Source organism: Suncus etruscus, chromosome 14 (assembly GCF_024139225.1).
Source record: "Suncus etruscus isolate mSunEtr1 chromosome 14, mSunEtr1.pri.cur, whole genome shotgun sequence".
Taxonomy (NCBI): Eukaryota; Metazoa; Chordata; class Mammalia; order Eulipotyphla; family Soricidae; genus Suncus; species Suncus etruscus.
Genome location: NC_064861.1, coordinates 2,462,888 through 2,483,009, shown reverse-complemented (window position 1 = coordinate 2,483,009; position 20,122 = coordinate 2,462,888). Strand labels below are relative to the sequence as shown.

The 20,122-nt window shown below is 48.0% G+C and overlaps 2 protein-coding genes across 2 annotated transcripts in view; both read left to right on the top strand.

Moving 5' to 3' along the window:
• LOC126027548 (sodium/hydrogen exchanger 9B1-like) overlaps window positions 1-19,688 on the top strand; it is a 30,463-nt gene extending 10,775 nt beyond the window's left edge. Inside the window, exons 2-11 of the mRNA XM_049786534.1 lie at window positions 1,021-1,191; window positions 2,160-2,302; window positions 7,216-7,343; window positions 10,734-10,909; window positions 11,266-11,372; window positions 12,568-12,717; window positions 13,997-14,105; window positions 16,195-16,331; window positions 18,485-18,685; window positions 19,680-19,688. Coding sequence (XP_049642491.1) covers window positions 1,021-1,191; window positions 2,160-2,302; window positions 7,216-7,343; window positions 10,734-10,909; window positions 11,266-11,372; window positions 12,568-12,717; window positions 13,997-14,105; window positions 16,195-16,331; window positions 18,485-18,685; window positions 19,680-19,688 — 1,331 coding nt within the window. The remainder of the gene's footprint in view (window positions 1-1,020; window positions 1,192-2,159; window positions 2,303-7,215; window positions 7,344-10,733; window positions 10,910-11,265; window positions 11,373-12,567; window positions 12,718-13,996; window positions 14,106-16,194; window positions 16,332-18,484; window positions 18,686-19,679) is intronic.
• On the top strand, window positions 3,239-3,547 carry LOC126027942 (60S ribosomal protein L36a-like). Its single transcript, XM_049786974.1, has one exon. The coding sequence runs from the start codon at window positions 3,239-3,241 to the stop codon at window positions 3,545-3,547; it is 309 nt and encodes a 102-aa protein (XP_049642931.1).
• Window positions 19,689-20,122: the final 434 nt, after the last annotated feature.

Below are 20,122 nucleotides of genomic sequence, written 5' to 3'. Positions count from 1 at the left end.
CCTCTGTGCTCTCTTTTTTTTTTTTTTTTTTTTTATCAATCCTTTTAGTGAGAATTTAGTCTTTTTGGAGCCAGAGAATGGGGCATTGGTTGGGAGAATACTGCTTGCCATGTATCCTGCTGACCCTGGTTGAAGCCCTGGCAATGTTATTATTATTAATTTTTTTTGTTTGTTTTTCAGGCCACACCCGTTTGATGCTCAGGGGTTACTCCTGACTAAGCGTTCAGATATTGCCCCTGGCTTCTGGGGATCATATGGGACGCCGGGGGGATAGAACCACGGTCCTGATCCTTGGCTAGTGCTTGCAAGGCAGACACCTTACCTCTTGCGCCACCTCGCCGGCCCCATTATTTTAAATCATATTTTTAAATCTACTTTAAAAATAATTCCATGTTTTAAAATATGTCCCATATGGGGCTGGAGAGATAACACAGCAGTAGGGCATTTGCCTTTTACTCAGCTGATCCAGTATGGATGGTGGTTCAAATGCTGGCATCCCCTGTGCCTGCTGAAGTGATTTCTGAGCACAGAGCCAGGAGTAATCCCTGAGCACCAATGGGTGTGAACCCCCCCCCCAAAAAAAAGAGTTTCATAAACTGGGGCCGGGCGGTGGCGCTCGAGGTAAGGTGCCTGCCTTACCTGCGCTAGCCTAGGAGACGGACCGCAGTTCGATCCCCCGGCGTCCCATATGGTCCCCCAAGCCAGGAGAGACTTCTGAGCGCATAGCCAGGAGTAACCCCTGAGCGTCACCGGGTGTGGCCCAAAAACCAAAAAAAAAAAAAAAAAAAAGTTTCATAAACTGAGAGGGACCTGGGACTAGATGTTAAACAAGATTTTTTGAACCTTGGGTGTGTGTGTGGGTTAGGAAAAAATATCTGAAGCCTAAAAATAAAGATTTTTTGGAACCATATTAAAAGAAGCCTTGGTCTTGGCACCAATTTTAGGACAGCTAACAGTCCAGGTAACATAATTCCTCTGTGGTGCTGCGTGTGCTGGCAAGCTATGTACTTCTCTCTCCAGGAATCATCCTCTTACTGATCTGGTGTGTGTCCTGGGCCATCACGGGCCCTGATGTTCTCCCAGGTGGGAACCTGTTTGGGCTGATGGTCATCTTTTATAGCGCCGTGCTTGGAGGGAAGTTGCTGGAATGCATCAGGATACCCTCAGTACCTCCTCTCCCACCCCTTCTCGGTAAGTGCAGAAAAGTCATTTTGGTTTCTCTATTTGTGCAAGCAGGAACATCACAGCAGTGTCATGGTTAGCCTGGGGATGAGCCAGGCATATCCTGGTTTGGGAGTGGCTTCTCTGCAGGCGCTTGACTGAGGGAGCTGGCTGGACATGGCTCTTGTTTCTCAGCTGTTTATTCTACGCTGCAGAGACACTTGGTCCCAAAAACAGAGTTTAGTCATTTTACATCAGCTTTTCAAGTGTGGTGCTCACTGTTGTAAATGAGGAGTGTCATCAGACTGTTTTCTTGCCCCGCAGGGTGAGGGTTCCACTTGAGCACTCAGTGATCTCTAACATTGTTCAGGGAGCCTTGCTGTGTGGTCCCCGGTGCTGTGTCCAGCTCTCCTGCCATCTCCCTAGCGAGGTCTTTTTCATTTAATTATTTTGCTTTTAGTATTTCTTTCTTCTGGTCCTATCTGATGGTGCTTGGGGGTTACTCCTGGCTCTGCACTCAGGGATCATTCCTGGTAGGCTCGGGGAACCATATGAGTGGCTGGGGATCAAACCTGGATTGACTACATGCGAAGCATGTATTACCTGCTGTACTATCATTCCCCCCTTTTTGTTTTATGGGTCACACCCGGCAGCGCTCAGGGCTACTCCTGGCTCTACAGTCAGAACTCGCTCTTGGCAGGCTCAGGGGACCATATGGGATGCCGGGATTCGAATCCTGCATGCAAGGCAAACACCCTACATTCATGCTATCTCTCCGGCCCCTTAAGCTGGCTCCTTTGCACCCTCTGTCCTCACTCTGTCCCTACCCTTGACACCAGCCCCTCCTGAGGCTTGTCCTGTTCTTAGTCCATGTGTCTTTGTCCTCTCCTCCATAAAAGTGCTCAGAGACACTGTGTCCCACGAGTGCACGTGTTTGCCTGTGTTCTGGTGGGTTGAAAATGAACTGAATCCGACATGTTTTATTTTTTTCCATTAAGGGATGTTATTGGCTGGTTTTACTGTCAGAAATATTCCATTCCTCAGTAATCTCATCTTTGTTAATTCTATGTGGTCTTCGACTTTAAGAAACATTGCCCTCACTGTCATCCTAGTACAAGCTGGACTTGGACTTGACCCACAGGTAAAATTCCCAATTTTATTAAGAATATAATGGATTTATGGGGTCGGGCAGTGGCGCTAGAGGTAAGGTTCCTGCCTTGCCTGCGCTAGCCTTGGACGGACCGAGGTTTGATCCCCCCCCGGCGTCCCATATGGTCCCCCAAGCCAGGAGCAACTTCTGAGCGCATAGCCAGGAGTAACCCCTGAGCGTTACTGGGTGTGGCCCAAAAACAAAAACAAAAAAACAAAAAAAGAATATAATGGATTTAACTTTTTTTTTTTTTTTTTGGTTTTTGGGTCACACCTGGCGGTGCTCAGGGATTACTCCTGCCCATCTGCTCAGAAATAGCTCCTGGCAGGCACAGGGGACCACATGGGACGCTGGGATTTGAACCAACCACCTTTGGTCCTGGGACGGCTGCTTGCAATGCAAACACCACTGTGCTATCTCTCCGGCCCCAGATTTAACTTTTTTTTTAAGTTAGGGGCCGAAGCAGTGGCGTGAGTCACAAGGCATCTGCCTTGCACATGCTAGCCTAAGACAGATTGCAATTCAATCCCTTGGCGTCCCATATGGTCTCCCAAGCCAGGAGTGATTTCTTTTTTTGGGGCGAGGTTTTTGGGTCACACTAGGCAGCGCTCAGGGGTCACTCCTGGCTTTATGCTCAGAAATCGCTCCTGCCAGGCTCGGGGGACCATATGGGATGCTAGGATTTGAACCACATGTCTTTCTGCATGCAAGGCAAATGCCTTACCTCCATGCCATCTCTCCAGCCCCCCAGGATCAATTTCTGGGCACATAGCCAGGAGTAACCCCTGGGCATCACCGGGTTTGGCCCAAAATAAAAGTTAAAAGAGGTGGTACAAAAGACAAATTTGTTATATCTATTTCCAAGTGGATACTGTAAGCAAAAATACTAAGATCAAGAACACTGACAGGGCTTCTGCGCTCGCAAGCATGGTGAACGTCCCAAAAACCCGCCGGACATTTTGTAAGAAATGTGGGAAGCATCAGCCCCACAAAGTCACACAGCACAAGAAAGGCAAGGATTCTCTCTATGCCCAGGGAAAGCTGCATTATGATCGGAAACAGAGTGGCTATGGAGGGCAGACTAAGCCAATTTTCCAGAAAAAGGCAAAAACTACAAAGAAGATTGTGTTGAGGCTTGAGTGTGTTGGGCCCAACTGCAGATCTAAGAGAATGCTGGCCATTAAGAGATGCAAGCATTTTGAATGGGGGGAGATAAAAAGAGAAAGGGACAAGTGATCCAGTTTTAAACATCTTTTATGAAGACAGATCAAGAGTTGGTATTTGAGGGCAATGTATCATGAATAAAGTTTAATTGAGTGAAAAAAAAAAAAAAAGAACACCGACATATGGGCTGGAGAGATAGCACAGTGGTAGGGTGTTTGCCTTGCACACAGCCAATCCAGGACAGAGGATGGTTCAAATCCCGGCATCCCAGATGGTCCCCGGAGCATACCAGGAGTGATTTCTGAGCGCAGAGCCAGGAGTAATCCCTGAGGGCTGCCAGGTATGACCCAAAACAAACAAACAAACAAACAAAAACAAGGAAATAAACACCCGACTTTTCTGGGCCAGCACAATAGCACAATGGGGCAGGTGTTTGCCTTGCATGCAGCTGACTGGGTTCAATAATTCCAGGCATCACATATAGTACCCTGAGCCTTCCAGGAGTAATTCATGAGTGCAGAGCCAGGAGTAACCCATGAGAGCTACTGATGTGGCCTAAAATCAAAAAGCCAAAACAAACAAAAAATACAGCCTTGGGGGCCAAAGAGACAACATAGCAGGGAAAGCTAAGGAATAATAGTAAATAAAAGAAGACTGAAGTTTCAGAAAAATTGGTACCTTTATTTCAGGTTTTGGTTATTTCTGTTGCTAAAGAGAGAGATTCCTTTAGGGGTTGAAGTCAGCTCGAAAGTGGGGTACCTGGCTCATGGCAATGGTTGGGGGCGCAGAGTGCTGGCCATGTGATCCCCCAGCACCACGTTGCTTTCTGAGCACATGGGTAGAGCCCTTGTGACACCCAACCTGACAGGGGGGCCCCAAAAAATTTTTTTAAAGAGTCTTGGGGTGCCGGAGAGGTGGCACTAGAGGTAAGGCATGTCTGCCTTACAAGCGCTAGCTTAGGACGGACCGTGGTTCTATCCCCCGGCATCCCATATGGTCCCCCCCAAGCCAGGGTCGATTTCTGAGCACATAGCCAGGAGTAACCCCTGAGCGTCACAGGGTGTGGCCCACAAAACACTTTCATCCTCGATCTACCACCCAGAGTCACCAGTTGTACCCACACTTGGACCTTGAAGAGGCACACAGGCTGCCCTCACTGGATACAGTATATGGTGGCCATATATATCTGGCGGGCTGAGTTTGTTTTCAGAGGTTCAAGGTTTCATTAGTATTTCACAATTTGCCTCCACAGAAGGTGGTTCTGACTTGCTGATTCTCTTTTTATCATCATCAAATTGAACCTTTAATTTTTTCCAGTGAGATAATAGCTGTAGGATTGTTTGGGGATACAGTTTTCTGTGCTTTATCATGATCATGACCAGCAAACTCACAGCCCCTTTTCTGTCCCCTCAGTTTCCTCCTCCTCCGTTATCTCAGATCTTCAACCAGGGAGTCTTAGGAATTATTTTCAGCTCATTTTGCATAAAATTTTGGGGGGGGAATTTGGTTGGGCTACACCCAGTGATGCTTAGGGGTTACTGCTGATTATATGCTCAGAAATTGCTCCTGGCTTCGGAGGACCACATGGGTTGCCAGGGATTGAATCTAAGTCCGTCCTGTGTCAGCTGTGTGCAAGGCAAACACCCTACCACTGTGCTATCACTCTGGTCCCAAGACATTTTTGTGGCCCCAGATTTTTGCATAATATTTTAAATGTTTCCTAAAATATGACTCACCTGAGAACCATAAATCTATTTGGGATTTTCAAAGATGATTACTCATATTAATATAACATTCTAATTCTACTCAAGTAAGTGCATAGTCTAAAGAAAAATTTTCATGAGTAATGATGTCATAAGTAATGTCCATGGATAATTTATATTTTCCAGTAGAAATTTGAACCAAAGGGGCTGGAGAGATAGCATGGAGGTAAGGCGTTTGCCTTTCATGCAGAAAGGTGGTGGTTCAAATCCTGGCATCCCATATGGTTCCCTGTGCCTGCCAGCAGCGATTTCTGAGCATAGAGCCAGGAGGAACCCCTGAGGGCTGCTGGGTGTGACCCAAAAACAAAAAGAAAGAAAGAAATTTGAACCAGTGAGTTGTTTGTTTGTTTGTTTGTTTGTTTTTGGGCCACACCCAGCAGCACTCAGGGGTTACTCCTGGCTATGTGTTCAAAATTGCCCCTGGCTTGGGGGACCATAGCGAATCCTGGGTGATCAAACCGAAGTCTGTCCTAGGCTAGTGTGGGCAAGGCAGACGCCTTACCACTTGCACCACTGCTCCGGCCCCTGAACCAATGAGTTTTATTTTTGCTTCCCTCTTTATATTTTGGGGCTATATGAAGTTTTTCACTATTGTACTTTCATCATCACAACTTATGATCTTAGTCTTTCCTTCTTCCCTCTGTATAAGGCCAAAGGAGAGACATTAGCTACTTTGACAACCTTAAAGCAGACTTCATGTATATCACCAACACATGCCCTTTGCAACCAAATCCAGCAACCAGAACTTCATCGTTTTCCTCAATGAAATTCAAGCAACCATCATTGGCCACAAAGGCTGTGATTTTTTTTTTTTTTTTTTTTTTTGCCATTCTTGATCAGCTGTATTCAGACACACTTTCTAATAGCAGAATTTGGCTGTTTGGCCTCAACTCTAACTTTCTCCAGCACAATTCCCTTTGTATGTGAAGCACCTCTGAAAGAGTTGGCTTTCAGGGCTGTGCCCAAGAGCTTTCTAATACTGCTTTGGAGCTTCCAGGCAGTACAAAGACTGTAACACTTACCATGCTGCCAACTGCAGGAGCTCAAACCTAGTAATTTTTTTTTTTTTTTTGATTTTTGGGCCACACCCGGTAATGCTCAGGGGCTACTCCTGGCTATGCGCTCAGAAGTTGCTCCTGGCTTGGGGGACCATATGGGACGCCGGGGGATTGAACCGCGGTCCTTCCAAGGCTGGCGCAGGCAAAGCAGGCACCTTACCTCTAGCGCCACCGCCCGGCCCCCTAGTAATTTATTTTTAAGTGAATATTTTGCATGTTGATATTTTCTTTTTATGTAAGCATTCTTTTTTTTTTTTTTTTTTTTTTTGGTTTTTGGGCCACACCCGTTTGACGCTCAGGGGTTACTCCTAGCTATGTGCTCAGAAATCGCCCCTGGCTTGGGGGGGACCATATGGGACGCCGGGGGATCGAACCGCGGTTCGTTCCTTGGCTAGCGCTTGTAAGGCAGACACCTTACCTCCAGCGCCACCTTCCCGGCCCCCTTATGTAAGCATTCTTACTGTTGGGTCACACCTGGTGTTCAGGGATTACTCCTGGCTCTGTGCTCAGAAATCTCTCCTGACAGAGTCAGGGGACCGTATGGGATGTCAGAGATTGAACCTGGGTCCATTCCTGTTGGCGGTGTGCAAAGCAAAACACCTTACCACTCTGCTATCTCTTCCATTCCATGTAAGCATCCTTAATTTTATTATTTATTAGGAAGATTAAGGAATGTAGGAATCATTCATTATAGAGTCACCAAACCTCTTTAATATTTCAAATATAACATTTTCTACACAGTGAGCTAGTTCCAAATCCAGTTCCCAATGCCGCATGCAACTGGCTGCACCCATGCATCAAGCCCAGAGTGTCATGGGCGAGCTGGAGCCTGGCCTGTTCCTCACATGTCCCCCATGCCCCAATGCCACCCCCATGCTCTACCCCATGTCCACCAAACGTGTCTCTGGTGCTGTTTCAGGTTCTGAAGACCATGAAGGGTGTGTGCCTGAGGCTGTCTGTGGGGCCCTGCCTGGCCGAGGCCTTAGCCTCTGCTGTCATCTCCCACTTCCTCCTGGGCTTCCCCTGGAAGTGGGGCTTTCTACTTGGGTAAGGGGGCTTCCTCGTCGCATAAGGGGGGGCTTCCTAATAGGGTGCCCCTTGGCCCTTTCTCTGCACCTGGCGATGCCTGCTTGGAGCGTGTCTCTTCAAGAACCTTCTCCCTCACCTCCCTTTCCCCCAGGTGAGTGGCCACCTGTGGCTCTACACATTGGCTCTGTCTGAGAACTCGCTTCTTCTCTCCCCTCTCTTCTGCACTGTACTCCCCCTCTCCATTTTCACTCTCCCACAACCTGACACACAAGGTCATGTGTGCTTTCTGTATTTTGTATGTATGAGAGATTTTCTACAAGTAGATTATATTCATTTTTTCTTTGCCTTTTCCCCAATTTTTTGCCCCCTCTCCCCATAGAGAAATTATAGTAAAAACAAGCAAATATCTTTTTCTCAGATTCACTGTCCCACTTGTGATTACTCACTATATTTTCACAGTGTCCACATTCTTATGAATATATCTCTGGGCCGGAGAGATAGCACAGTGATAGGGCATTTACCTTGCATGCTGTTGACCCAGGACAGATGGGAATTCAAATCCCGACATCCCTATGGTCCCCTGAGCCTGCCAGGAGTGATTTCTGAGCACAGAACCAGGAGTAACCCCTGAGCTTGTTGGGTGTGAGTCAAAAAAACAGAAAATAAAACAAACAAAAGAATATTATCTCCTGGAGGCCGTTTGCCTTGCATGCTGCTGACTCAGGACAGACTTGGGTTCGATTCCTATATAGTCCCCCCGAACTTACCAGGAGCGATTTCTGAGCGCAGAGCCAGCAATAACCCCTGAGAACTGCCGGGTGTGCCCCATGGGGATCTAGGGACCTTCCCTGACTCTCGGGGTAGTGCTCGAGGTCCCCAAGGCCACTCCCAGAGGTGCTGGGGAACAGGTGGACAGGGGATTGAGCCTGGCTTAGTCTCTAGACTCTGTCTAGCCTCAGCACACTTAGCTATTGCCTCTGCTTATCCATTTCTTTTTTTTTTTTTTTTTTTTTTTTTTGTGGTTTTTGGGTCACACCCGGCAGTGCTCAGGGGTTATTCCTGGCTCCAGGCTCAGAAGTTGCTCCTGGCAGGCACGGGAGGACCATATATGGGACGCCGGGATTCGAACCGATGACCTCCTGCATGAGAGGCAAACGCCTTACCTCCATGCTATCTCTCCGGCCCCTGCTTATCCATTTCAATTAATTTTATAGGAGCCTTCACCCATGGCATGGGTAATGCCAAAAGTAAGTGTGTGTGTGTGTGTGTGTGTGTGTGTGTGGTGTGTGTGTGTGTGTGTGTGTGTGGTGTGTGTGTGTGTAGGGTGGAGCTATGTCTGGGAATGGCCACATGGTTCTGGGTTGAGCATTTCCTACCCCCCCCACTCATGGATCTTTTTTTTTGTTTTGTTTTTGTTTTTTTGGCCACATCCGGTGACGCTCAGGGGTTACTCCTGGCTCTGCACTCAGAAGTCTCTCCTGGCTTGGGGGACCATATGGGACGCTGGGGGATCAAACCGCTGTCCGTCCTAGGCTAGCGCAGGAGAGGCAGGCACCTTACCTCTAGCACCACCTCGTCGGGGCCCCCCCCCTTTTTTTTTTTCGGTTTTTGGGCCACACCCAGTGACACTCAGGGTGACTCTTGCTATGTGCCCAGAAATCACTCCTGGCTTGGGGGATCATATAGGATGCTGGGGGATCAAACCATGGTCAGTCCTAGGTTAGCGCCTGCAAGGCAAACACCTACAGATTGTGCCACCACTCCAGCCCCAACAGCAGGTTCTAAAGAATAAGTATTCTGATACCTTTTAAGTCTTTGCAAAGTCTTGTTTCTCATACTGCTTTTCTTATCTTCTTTTTTGGTTTCGGGTCATACCTGGCAGTGCTCAGGGATTACTCCTGGTTCTGCATTCAGAAATCACTCCTGGCAGGCTCGGAGGACACGGGTCGGCTGCGTGCAAGGCAGAGGCCTTGCCACTGAGCTATCTCTCCAGCCCATGCTTTTAATGTCTTCTTGATGGTTTTATTAGACTATTAATACTTTTCCATTAATTGGAGGTAGGGTCCTGACAAGTGCTCTTTATTTTTTTATTTTTTTTTTTTTTTGTAGTTTTTGGGTCACACCCGGCAGTGCTCAGGGGTTACTCCTGGCTTCATGCTCAGAAATTGCCCCTGGCAGGCACGGGGGACCATATGGGATGCTGGGATTCGAACTGATGACCTCGTGCATGAAAGGCAAATGCCTTACCTCCATGCTATCTCTCCAGCCCCGACAAGTGCTCTTTAATAAGGAAAGCTCTCTCTATATCTTGTTTGTCAAGAGGTTTTCCTTTGAGCCTAAGACATGCCTGTTTCCTTAATTGGACTAATTATTAATTACATTGAGTTTCCTGATAGGGAACCACCCTTCCACAGTCCCCTCTTAGCATGTTCTTTTCTGACTTCTTCCTCCTTGCCTCTGAAGGCAGTTTATATATTTTTCATCTATTCTCCTTTTACAGTACACACAGGATGCATTTCTCTGCAGTCCTCTCACTACCTATCTCTTCAACTAGACTCATAGCATATTGGTATTTTTTTACTTAAATTTTGACAGTTGACTGTCAGTTTCTAAGATCTCTAGTTAAAATCTTTTTTTTTTTTTTTTTTTTTTTTTTTTGGTTTTTGTGCCACACCCGGCGTTCCTCAGGGATTACTCCTGGCTGTCTGCTCAGAAATAGCTCCTGGCAGGCACGGGGGACCATATGGGACACCGGGATTCGAACCAACCACCTTAGGTCCTGGATCGGCTGCTTGCAAGGCAAACACCGCTGTGCTATCTCTCCAGTCCCCTCTAGTTAAAATCTTATAAATAAAAGTATCATATTTTCATTATTATGATGATAATTCCCAATTGAACCCTGGCTTCCACACTTTAATGTTTTAAAATATTTATTTTGGGGCCACATCTGGCTTTGTGTGGGGTTGATCCTCACACCCATTCAGGACCAGAGGTCAATCTGGGGCTCCTGCATGTACTCCAGCCCTTTGAGTCATCTCTCCAGCACAAGACTCCAATTTTTGGTTTTGGGGCCACACCTGGTGGTGCTCAGTGGTTACTCCTGACTTTATGCTCAGGTGATTATTCACAAGCCACACTTGATCCTGTCAGTTTTGATCTGCACCCCATCATCTGGATCTTCTCTTGCCGGATGCTCCTTAGTTTCCTGTGACGTCCCCAATTCCCCCTCGGGCTTCCTGGCAGTATCAGGCTTTTTCTGCCTATGAAGTTCTGCCCCAAAGCAGATAGGAAGGCCTTGCCACTCTCTTGTGGCGTGTTCCCCAGAGGCAGCAGCCCCCTGATGGTGGTGGCTGTGTTGGGGTTCCCTGTGCAGGGCCGCACTAATCACTCTGAGACTGTCCCTTTCAGTTTTGTACTGGGCGCTGTGTCACCGGCGGTGGTCGTGCCATCCATGATCATGATGCAGGAGAAGGGCTACGGGGTGCAGAAGGGTATCCCCACCCTGCTCATGGCTTCCAGCAGCCTGGATGATATCCTGGCCTTCACCGGATTTCACACTTGCCTCAGCCTGGTCTTCTCCACAGGTACATGGCACCCCTGATACACTCGCCCATGCAGCCCTTGGTTACTTATTTCTGGTGATGCAAGAGAGTTTTCATTGGGGCTGGAGTGAAGTACAGTGGACAGGACATTGCTTTGCATGTAGCCAACACAAGTTCGATCCCCAGCATCCCATGCGGTCCCCTGAGCACCTCCAGGAGTGATTCCATAGAAGCAGAGCCAAGAGTTAATCCCTGAGCATTGCTGGCTGTAACCTCAAAACAAACAAACAAACAAATACTCCATGGTCAAAGGAAAACAGCATCTAGATTTGACTTTGTGATGCACAGAGCTTGTGCCATCTTCCTCTGTGAAACCTCTCCCCGTCTGTTCTTTCCAGGAAATATACTCAGTAACATCCTGAACTCCATTCGGGACGTAGTCATCGGTGTGCTGGTAGGAGTTCTTTTGGGATTTTTTGCTCGATATTTTCCCAGTCGAGATCAGGTAAATAAAACATTGATCTATTTCTTTACTAGTAGAATAGTAGGAATTTCTTAAATAATTCTTTATTTAAAACTGAATATAGTGTGGTTGATTCAAAACAGGGGTCTCCATTCAAGTCTCCACTTCCTCCGGCTGGAGTGATAGCACAGCGGAGAGATCATTTACCTTGCACATGGTTGACCCAGGTTCAATTCCTGCATCCCATAGTCCCCTGAGCATCACCAGGAGTGATACCTGAGCATAGAGTCAGGAGTAACTTCTGAGCACCACCAGGTGTGGTCCCCAAACCAAAAATTGGAGTCTGTGCTGGGGAGATGCCTCAAAGGGCTGGAGTGCATGCAGGAGCCCCAGATTGACCTCTGGTCCTGAATGGGTGCTAGCATCAACCCCACATGAAGCCTGATGTGGCCCCAAAATAAATCCTTTAAACACTGAAGTGTCGGAGCCAGAGTGATATACAGTAAGGTGTTTGACGTGTATGTGACTGACCTGGGTTTGATTTCTGGCACTCTATATTCTCCTGAGCCTTGCTGGGAGTGACCCCTGAGTGCAGAGCCAGGAGTAAGTCCTGAGCACCATCAGGTATGGCCCCAAACCAGACAAAGCAGACAAAGAAAGAAACAAAAACTGCACATTTCACTGACACATATCAAAGAAGTAGTGAAGCTCAAATTCAATCATTGCAAATCTTGCTACTTAGTACGAGGTTTACTGAAAGAAATGAATGCTCAGGAAGCAGAATGCAGACTTCTTTCCTGTGGGGAGCAAGCCGACAGTTGGAGAGATGCCACAGGACTGTCTGCCGTGCCTCCGTGCTTTCCCTCGGTGCTCCTACACACACTCTCCATGCTCCCTCCACATCCTCTCCAGACTCCTCATATGCTCTCAGTGCTCCCTGCATACTTTCACTCCATTCTCCCTACACTCTCTGTGCTTCCCGCAACACTGCTTTTATGCCCTCGACATGCTCTCCCTGCTCCCTTACTTCGTTCTTCCTCATTCTTCATGTTCCCTGCACACTATCCATGCTCGACACACGCTTTCCCTCCATCTCCCCCCTCTCTGTGCTCCTCACACACCCTCATGCTCCCTGCACTCTTCATGCCCCTCACTTACTCCCTTGGTGCTCCACACACACTCCATACCCCCCCCTTAGTCTTGCTCTGTGCTCCCCCATACTCTGGTCTCATTCCAGGAGTACCTCCACTTGAAGCGAGCCTTTGTGATCCTCGGCCTGTGCATCTCCGCTGTCTTGGGCGGGAAACGCATCGGCTTGCATGCCACAGGAGGCCTCTGCACACTGGTGCTCACTTTCATGGTCAGCCTCAGCTGGACTACAGAGAAGGTGAGTGTTTCTACCGCTCTGTGTGTAGCCCAGAACTGCCCATGCCTCTTTGTGATGGCCGCTTCAGAAGCCTGGCATTGCTGCTGGAAGGTGCCCCTGAAGATGGGGTCCCAGAAGACACAGAGAGACACAGGGCACAGGGGAGTGATAGGACTGTCTCATGGGCCTTGAATTTTCAGTTTATGGAGCTTGCACTTTTCACTGACTTAGAACTAATTTCATGTGGAAATGCAGGAGAACATGCTCAGAGAACAAACACAGGGTCTAAAAGCACAGGCCTGAGGCTGGAGAGAGAGCACAATGGTAGGGTGTTTGCCTTGTATGCAGCCGACCGGGAACGGACCTGAGTTCAATCCCTGACATCCTATATGGTTCCCTAAGCCTGCCAGGAGCAATGTTTGAGCACAGAGACAGGAGTAACGTGCTGTGTGTAGTCCAAAAACAAAGAAACAAAAAATAAAAGTACAGGCCTGCTTAGTGCAATCTGGGAGGATGGGTTGAGAGATGGGGCAGTGGCCAGGACCATGATGGGGGTGGTCTGAGAGCCCCCATGGATAATGCAAATATCCCTCCAGGGGCAGGAGAGATAGCATGGAAGTAGGGCATTTGCCTTGCATGCAGAAGGACTGTGGTTCGAATCCCGGCAGTCCCCCAAGCCTGCCAGGGACGATTTCTGAGGGTAGAGCCAGGAGTAACTCCTGAGTGTTGCCGGGTGTGACCCAAAAACAAAAAACAAAACAAAAAAAAATTTGGGGCCTGGAGAGATAGCACAGCGGCGTTTGCCTTGCAAGCAGCCGATCCAGGACCAAAGGTGGTTGGTTCGAATCCCGGTGTCCCATATAGTCCCCCGTGCCTGCCAGGAGCTGTTTCTGAGCAGACAGCCAGGAGTACCCCTGAGCACTGCTGGGTGTGGCCCAAAAACCAAAAAAAAATTAAAAAAAAGTAATTCCCCCATAATGCTTGTCTACACGTTGCAGGAACCAGGCCTCCCTGCCCTTCCCCAGATCCTTGTTTCTCAGGCCCCATAGACTTGTGTCTGTCATTGCAGGCCATGATCCCCATGCATATGTTCTTCCCCAGGAATCAATTCCTAGAAGTGCAGTTCCCAGATTGGGACTCTGGTCATTTCTGCCTTGATTATCTGTTGCCTAATGGTCTCTTTGAATCGGTGGGGATTGTCTGTTGGTTTGCCAGTGTCTGAATTTGAATCTTTGGGGGCTTGTCTGTCCTGCTGTGCACTGTGCACTGCTATCTCCCAAGAGGCTCCTTTCTCCTCTAGGTCAGCGTTCAAAGTGTGGTTTCGGTTACCTGGAACGTTTTCCAACCCCTTCTCTTTGGTTTGGTTGGATCAGAGATCAATGTCTCAGCTCTTGAAACAAATACCATAGGTAAGAATTTTAGGCTGAGCCCCAGGCTCCCAAACTAGGATCTGGTGAAAAGGATCTAGAAGCAAATGTCAATGCAGGTACAAGAATGGGTTCAGGAATTCCAACACTCAAGCTAGGAATCTCACCAGAAGACCAAAGAATTAGCTCTTCCCTTCCTGAAACCCAGGCTTATATTCACATGAGTAAGGCCACACCCTAGGGTGGAGAATGAATACCAAGTAGGGAGTTATCCAATAATCCCATCACCAGATCACACCCTGGGGTGGAGTGTGAGAACTGATTACAGTAGGACTAGTAATCCAACAAAGAATAATGGGTGTCATAAGATATTAGGGCTGGAGAGACAGCACGGAGGTAGCAAGCTCCATGCAAGCATTTACCTTGCATGCAGAAGGACGGTGAATTCTGTCATCCCATATGGTTCCCTGAGCCTGCCAGGAACAATTTCTGAACGTAGAGCTAGGAGTACCCCCTGAGTGCTGCTGGGTGTGACCCAAAAACCAAAAAAAAAAAAAAAAAAAAAAAAACCAAAACAAAAAACAAAAATATAAGATCTTAAACTATTTGAGAAATTCATGGTTTTGTTTTAATCTGCAACATGTCCGAGAAACTGGTCACTCCAGGTAACTTCCATTTTATCTTTCTCAGCCCCCTATGCTCCTGTGGAACCAAAGACATTCCCCAAGTAGCTTCTCTTCACTGCAGGGTCCCAGAAAATGGGGAACTGTTAGCTGTTTGCTGTGTCAGCACCTCTTCACAATGTTCAAAATTCAGTTCAAAGCTCAGAGTCACTTAATCTCGGGGCCAGAGCGGTGGCACAAGCGGTAAGGTGTCTGCCTTGCATGCTCTAGCCTAGGACGGACCTCCCAAAGCCAGGAGCTATTGCTGAGCGTCACCAGGTGTGGCGGGGGGGGGGGGGAGTCACTTAATTACAAATTGAATTTATGAACTACTGTTCAAAGGGGACCATGAACGCCTAGGGCCTAGGGAGGCCCAAGGTTTGGGACAGTCCCGGGGCCCAATGGGGGAAGCCCAGGGTCTGGGAAAAGCCCATTGCCTCAATAAAGACCACGAAACATACCTTAAGAGATGCAACAGCAAAGTGGGGATTTATTTAATCCAGAGCTCTGGGGCGCTGGGGACAGCCAGGCAGACTGAACCCGAAAGCTCCCGGGTGATCTAGGAAGGTGTCTTTTTTTGTTTGTTTTGGTTTTTGGGTCACATCAGCAGCGTTCAGGAGTTACTCCTGGCTCCACACTCAGAAATTGCTCCTGGCAGGCTCAGGGGACCATATGGAATGCCGGGATTCAAACCAATGGCCTTCTGCATGAAAGGCAAATGCCTTACCTCCATGCTCTCTCTCCGGCCCCAGAATGTGTCTTTTATAGATTTAAGGAACCTCCCAATTCCAGGTTTAAACACAATGTCCAATCAAAGGTGAGCTTGGCTTTTGTCAAAGAAAAAGGTGAGACCCTTAGGAGGGGTGAACAGGAGTCCCTTCCTTTGCCCAAATATGTCAAGTTCCTCTTAGGGGGGCCATTGACTGATGGCAGGTTGTTGATACCTCAAGGTGAAATATTAGATCAAGGGGATCAAGAAAGGCTTAACAGGCATATCTGGTCAAGGTGGGGGTGGAGAAGGGCTTAACAGGCATCTATCACATGTCTGAGTTATTATAATGTCTATTCTATAAATTTTCCCCTGGCACTATGTCCTCTTTTCCATGATTGCCACCATCATCCCATAATCTGTGTTTAATGCATCAATCATGTTTGTCTTCCTGTGAATGATTTTTACTTAATCAAGACACAATGTTTAAAACAAAGACATAAAGAGGTATTGGGCCAGAGAAGTGGTACAACGGGGAAAGCATTGGCCTTGCACAAGGCCAACTTGGGTTCTGTTCAATCCCTGGCATCCCTTAGAGTCCCCCAAGCACCACCAGGCATGGTTCTAGAGTACAGAGCCAAGAATAAACCCTAGGTATCGCTGGGTAAGCTTTAAGTAACATGTACAGACCATGCATGTGGCATCAGGAGCCTTTTTTCCCCAAGCATGTTTTCATGCATGCATGTCTACTCTGTCATAGGCATTGCTATAGCCACTGTGACCTTGGCTGTCTTGGCTCGAATTTCCTTCACATTTTCACTGATGAGTTTCTCTGGTTTCAATGTCAAGGAGAAACTCTTTATTGCTCTGGCATGGATTCCCAAAGCCACAGTCCAGGTGAGTCATGTCATCGTCAATAACTTTCGTGTAGATTTTGAGAATTTCTAACTTAGGGGCCTGAGTGTTAGTACAGTGGGGAGGACATTTGCCTAACATGGCCAATACAGATTCCATCCCTGGCATTCCATAAGGTTCTCTGAGCCTGGGTGTGGCCCCAAAACAAACAAACAAAAAAAAAAGACCCAGGGATGTGACTCTGGGTTAGTCTCTGCCTAGCATAAGGTTCTGTCCCCAGCACTACACAAAGAAAATTATTTACTCTAATTTTGATTCCTTTACACTATTTTGTGATTTTCTTTTTCTTTTCTTTCCTCCTTTTTTTTTTTTTTTTTTGGTATTTGGGCCACACCCAGTGGTGCTCAGGGGTTACTCCTGGCTCTGCACTCAGAAATCGCCCCTAGCAGGCTCAGGGGACCATATGGAATGCCGGGGATTGAACCCAGGTCTGTCCCAGCTCGTTTGCATGCAAGGCAAATACCCTACCGCTGTGCTATTGCTCTGGCCCCTGTTTTGTGATTTTCTTTCTTTCTTTTTTTTTCTTGTGGAAATATTAGCTTTATTCGGTGGACAAGACTGAAGTCCAAAGCCTCAGCATCAGTTCCAGCCAAAAAAGCCTGTTTTGTGATTTTCTATGCAACAAAATGTTCGTGGCATTATAGCTGGAATAGCCAGTCTGTGGTGGCTCTTTCTGTTTGCACTGTAACTTGCTGAGGTTTCCTTTAGGTTTCCTGACTGCTGCCTTTCAGTGTTGTGCGGCTAAAGGGAACCAGCACCTGGGCAGTGCATTTGTTCCCCCCACAGTGGCACTCATTGAGATCATAGCTGTGTTCTATCTTACCCTCAGGGAACAGAAACAACCCTGATTCTCAGCCCCTGGATAACGTGCACCCTGATTTTCTTTTTTTTTTTTTTTGGTTTTTAGGCCACACCCGGTAACACTCAGGGGTTACTCCTGGCTATGCGCTCAGAAGTCGCTCCTGGCTTGGGGGACCATATGGGACACCGGGGGATTGAACCGCGGTCCGTCCAAGGCTAGCGCAGGCAAGGCAGGCACCTTACCTCTTGCGCCACCTCCCGGCCCCTCACCCTGATTTTCTTGCTGGTTTCCTCTCCTTACTTGAATCCTGGGCAGTTAAGTCAGGAGCTGGCCTGTCCACCCTCTTCTGCTGTTCTGTGGCTTCTCAAACCCCCACCCCCAGGTCCTAGGGGAGTCATTCATTACTGATGCAAATATTCAGAGCCCTGAGAACCAGAGACTGGGGGCATGTCAGAAATGATTCAGATCCAAAAACAATTTGAATTTTCCAACTCGGGTCTTCCTTTCCTGGCAGCTGAGTGGGGGTTTCGTTTAGTTCCAGGGGTCTCAAACTCAATTTACCTGGGGGCCACAGGAGGCAAAGTCGGGGTGATCCTTGAGTGCAAAGTCAGTAGTAAGCCTTGAACATTGGGGGGTGTGACCCAAACAACTACAACAAAACAAAACAAAAAAAGATTCCTCTAGGGCAGGGCCACAAAATGTACGGAGGGCTGCGGGCCGCGAGTTTGAGACCTCTGCGACTAAAGTTCCTTGTAGGGAACTTTGGCCATTAGGGTCTTTCTCTTTGAGGGGAGAACCCTACAGGCCTAATTCCCTGGCAGGCGGGTTTGCGGGCAGAGGGGACACCAGGTGAGCTGCCTCTCAGCTTCCTCAGCTTCCATCTCAGATGACAGGAGCATCAAGTGTTTGGCAGGTGAGTCATTGGTAGGAACTTGGGGAGCTTGAGCCATGGTACAAGATCTCAGGTCATGATAAAACCTCATGTGTGAGAGCCCTGAGTTCCTGTCAGTCTTGCCCACACACGACAGACACGCAGGAAGGACATCTTGAGGTGATACTAGACACTCAAATGGAACACAAGCCTCCGGAGTGCTTCCTGCTGGCTGAGAGCCAGGAACCTGGGCCCAGGGTTCTGGGGACAAATGGGCACTTTAGGGTACAGAGATGCAGGGGCTGCAGGGCTGGTGCCGGGTCTGAAGCCCATCAGCCCCACCCCACATTCACGAAGGGAATGCTCTGACTTCCCGCATGTTCGTGCTCCTTGCTTCAGCATCCGAGTACACAGGACAGGACCCCTAAATTCTGATGTACTCACTTCTCTCCCCCTATACAGGCTGTGCTAGGGCCACTGGCCCTGGAGACGGCCAGGACCATCAACGCACCGCAACTGGAGCAGTACTCCAAGGATGTCATGACAGTGGCCTTCCTGGCCATCCTCATCACTGCCCCCAATGGGGCACTCATCATCGGCATCTTGGGGCCCAAAATGCTCAAATGTCACGATCCAGGCACTGTCAAAACTGATTTGACAATAGTACCACATCATTAAAATGTTCATTTTCTATCACTTGCTGCTACTTTTATTAAGTTTTCCTCTGGGAGAAAACATTTTAAAGGTAGGAGAGTGGGGCTGGAGCCATAGTACAGTGGGGAGAGCACTGGCCTTGCACAAGGCTGGCCCCGAGCCCACCAGGCATAATTCCCAAGTGCAGAGTCAGGAGCAATCCCTGGTATAATGGTATAAAGTAAAGGTATAACAGTGTGGGGCCAGTATTGCAAGTGAAGGATGTAGTAATTAAATAAGTTCCCCAAAAGGAACTTAGTGCATCTCCAGGACTCAAGAACACAATGAGTCTGCAGGGACCCCAGAAGAGGTGTGTGTGTGTTGGGATTTAAACAGCTTCCATGTCTCATCCAGTTTGAAACTATAGGGGCTGTGGGTAACTGGCGTGTCAAGCAGAACAGCTACTGTTAACTGGGGTTCCTTTTGTGACAGGCTGTGCGAGTACTGTGTCGTTTGGAGCACATGGTTACGCCAGTGTTGTTTATGGCATTGGTGTACTAAGTTCCTACACCTTGACTGCCACCAAAGTGCCCCAGACCCACACCACCGTTCTTAGGTCATTTCTAGTTGCTTTTCCCACTTCCCAAGCCCCATGAAACACTCTTTGTGACATTTATTGGCAGAAATAGAGTTAAGTCTAGGAAAGAAGCTCATTGTTAGTATCGATGATGAATTCCTTGAACATCCTTAACTTTTACTCTCTAGAATCTGGGTCAGGGAGCTTCCATAGTTGGGTAACACTAGTGGGGCTTTAGGGCAAGCACTGAGCATGGGGCTTCTGCTCTGTTTTCCTGCTATGACCTTTGCAGTCTGGAGGTGTGTGTCGTTGAGTGGCTGAGTGACAGGAAAAAATGCATAGCCAGCTGGTGACTCTGCTTGGAGCAGCTGACCTGGGGTCAAAGCGGAGCTTCTGAGCCACAGAGGATCTCCACTTGCTCTGCCTATCTGCCTCATTTTCTTCTAGACTGTGTAATGATGTATGACTTATAGTCTGCCTGCAGAAATGCAGGATTGTCTCTTCCTATGGAGTTCTTTTTCTGCATAACAGAGAATGACCTTTTAGGACTGACTAAAAAAATATGACGTTAGCAGTACAAAACGGGATGCAGTTTCTGTTGATTTAGAAAGGTTTATAAAGTTAGAAAGTTTCATAAAAGCCTCGAGGGGCCAGCGAGGTGGCGCTAGAGGTAAGGTGTCTGCCTTGCACGCACTACCCAAGGAAGGACAGCGGTTAGATCCCCAGGCATCCCATATGGACCCCCCCAAGCCAGGGGCAATTTCTGAGCGCTTAGGAGTAACCCCTGAGCATCAAACGGGTGTGGCCCATAAGAAAGAAAAAGAAAAAAGAAATAAAAAAGCCTCTTGAACAGCATCTGTGAGTGGCCTCTTAGGGAAATCACTCTGACG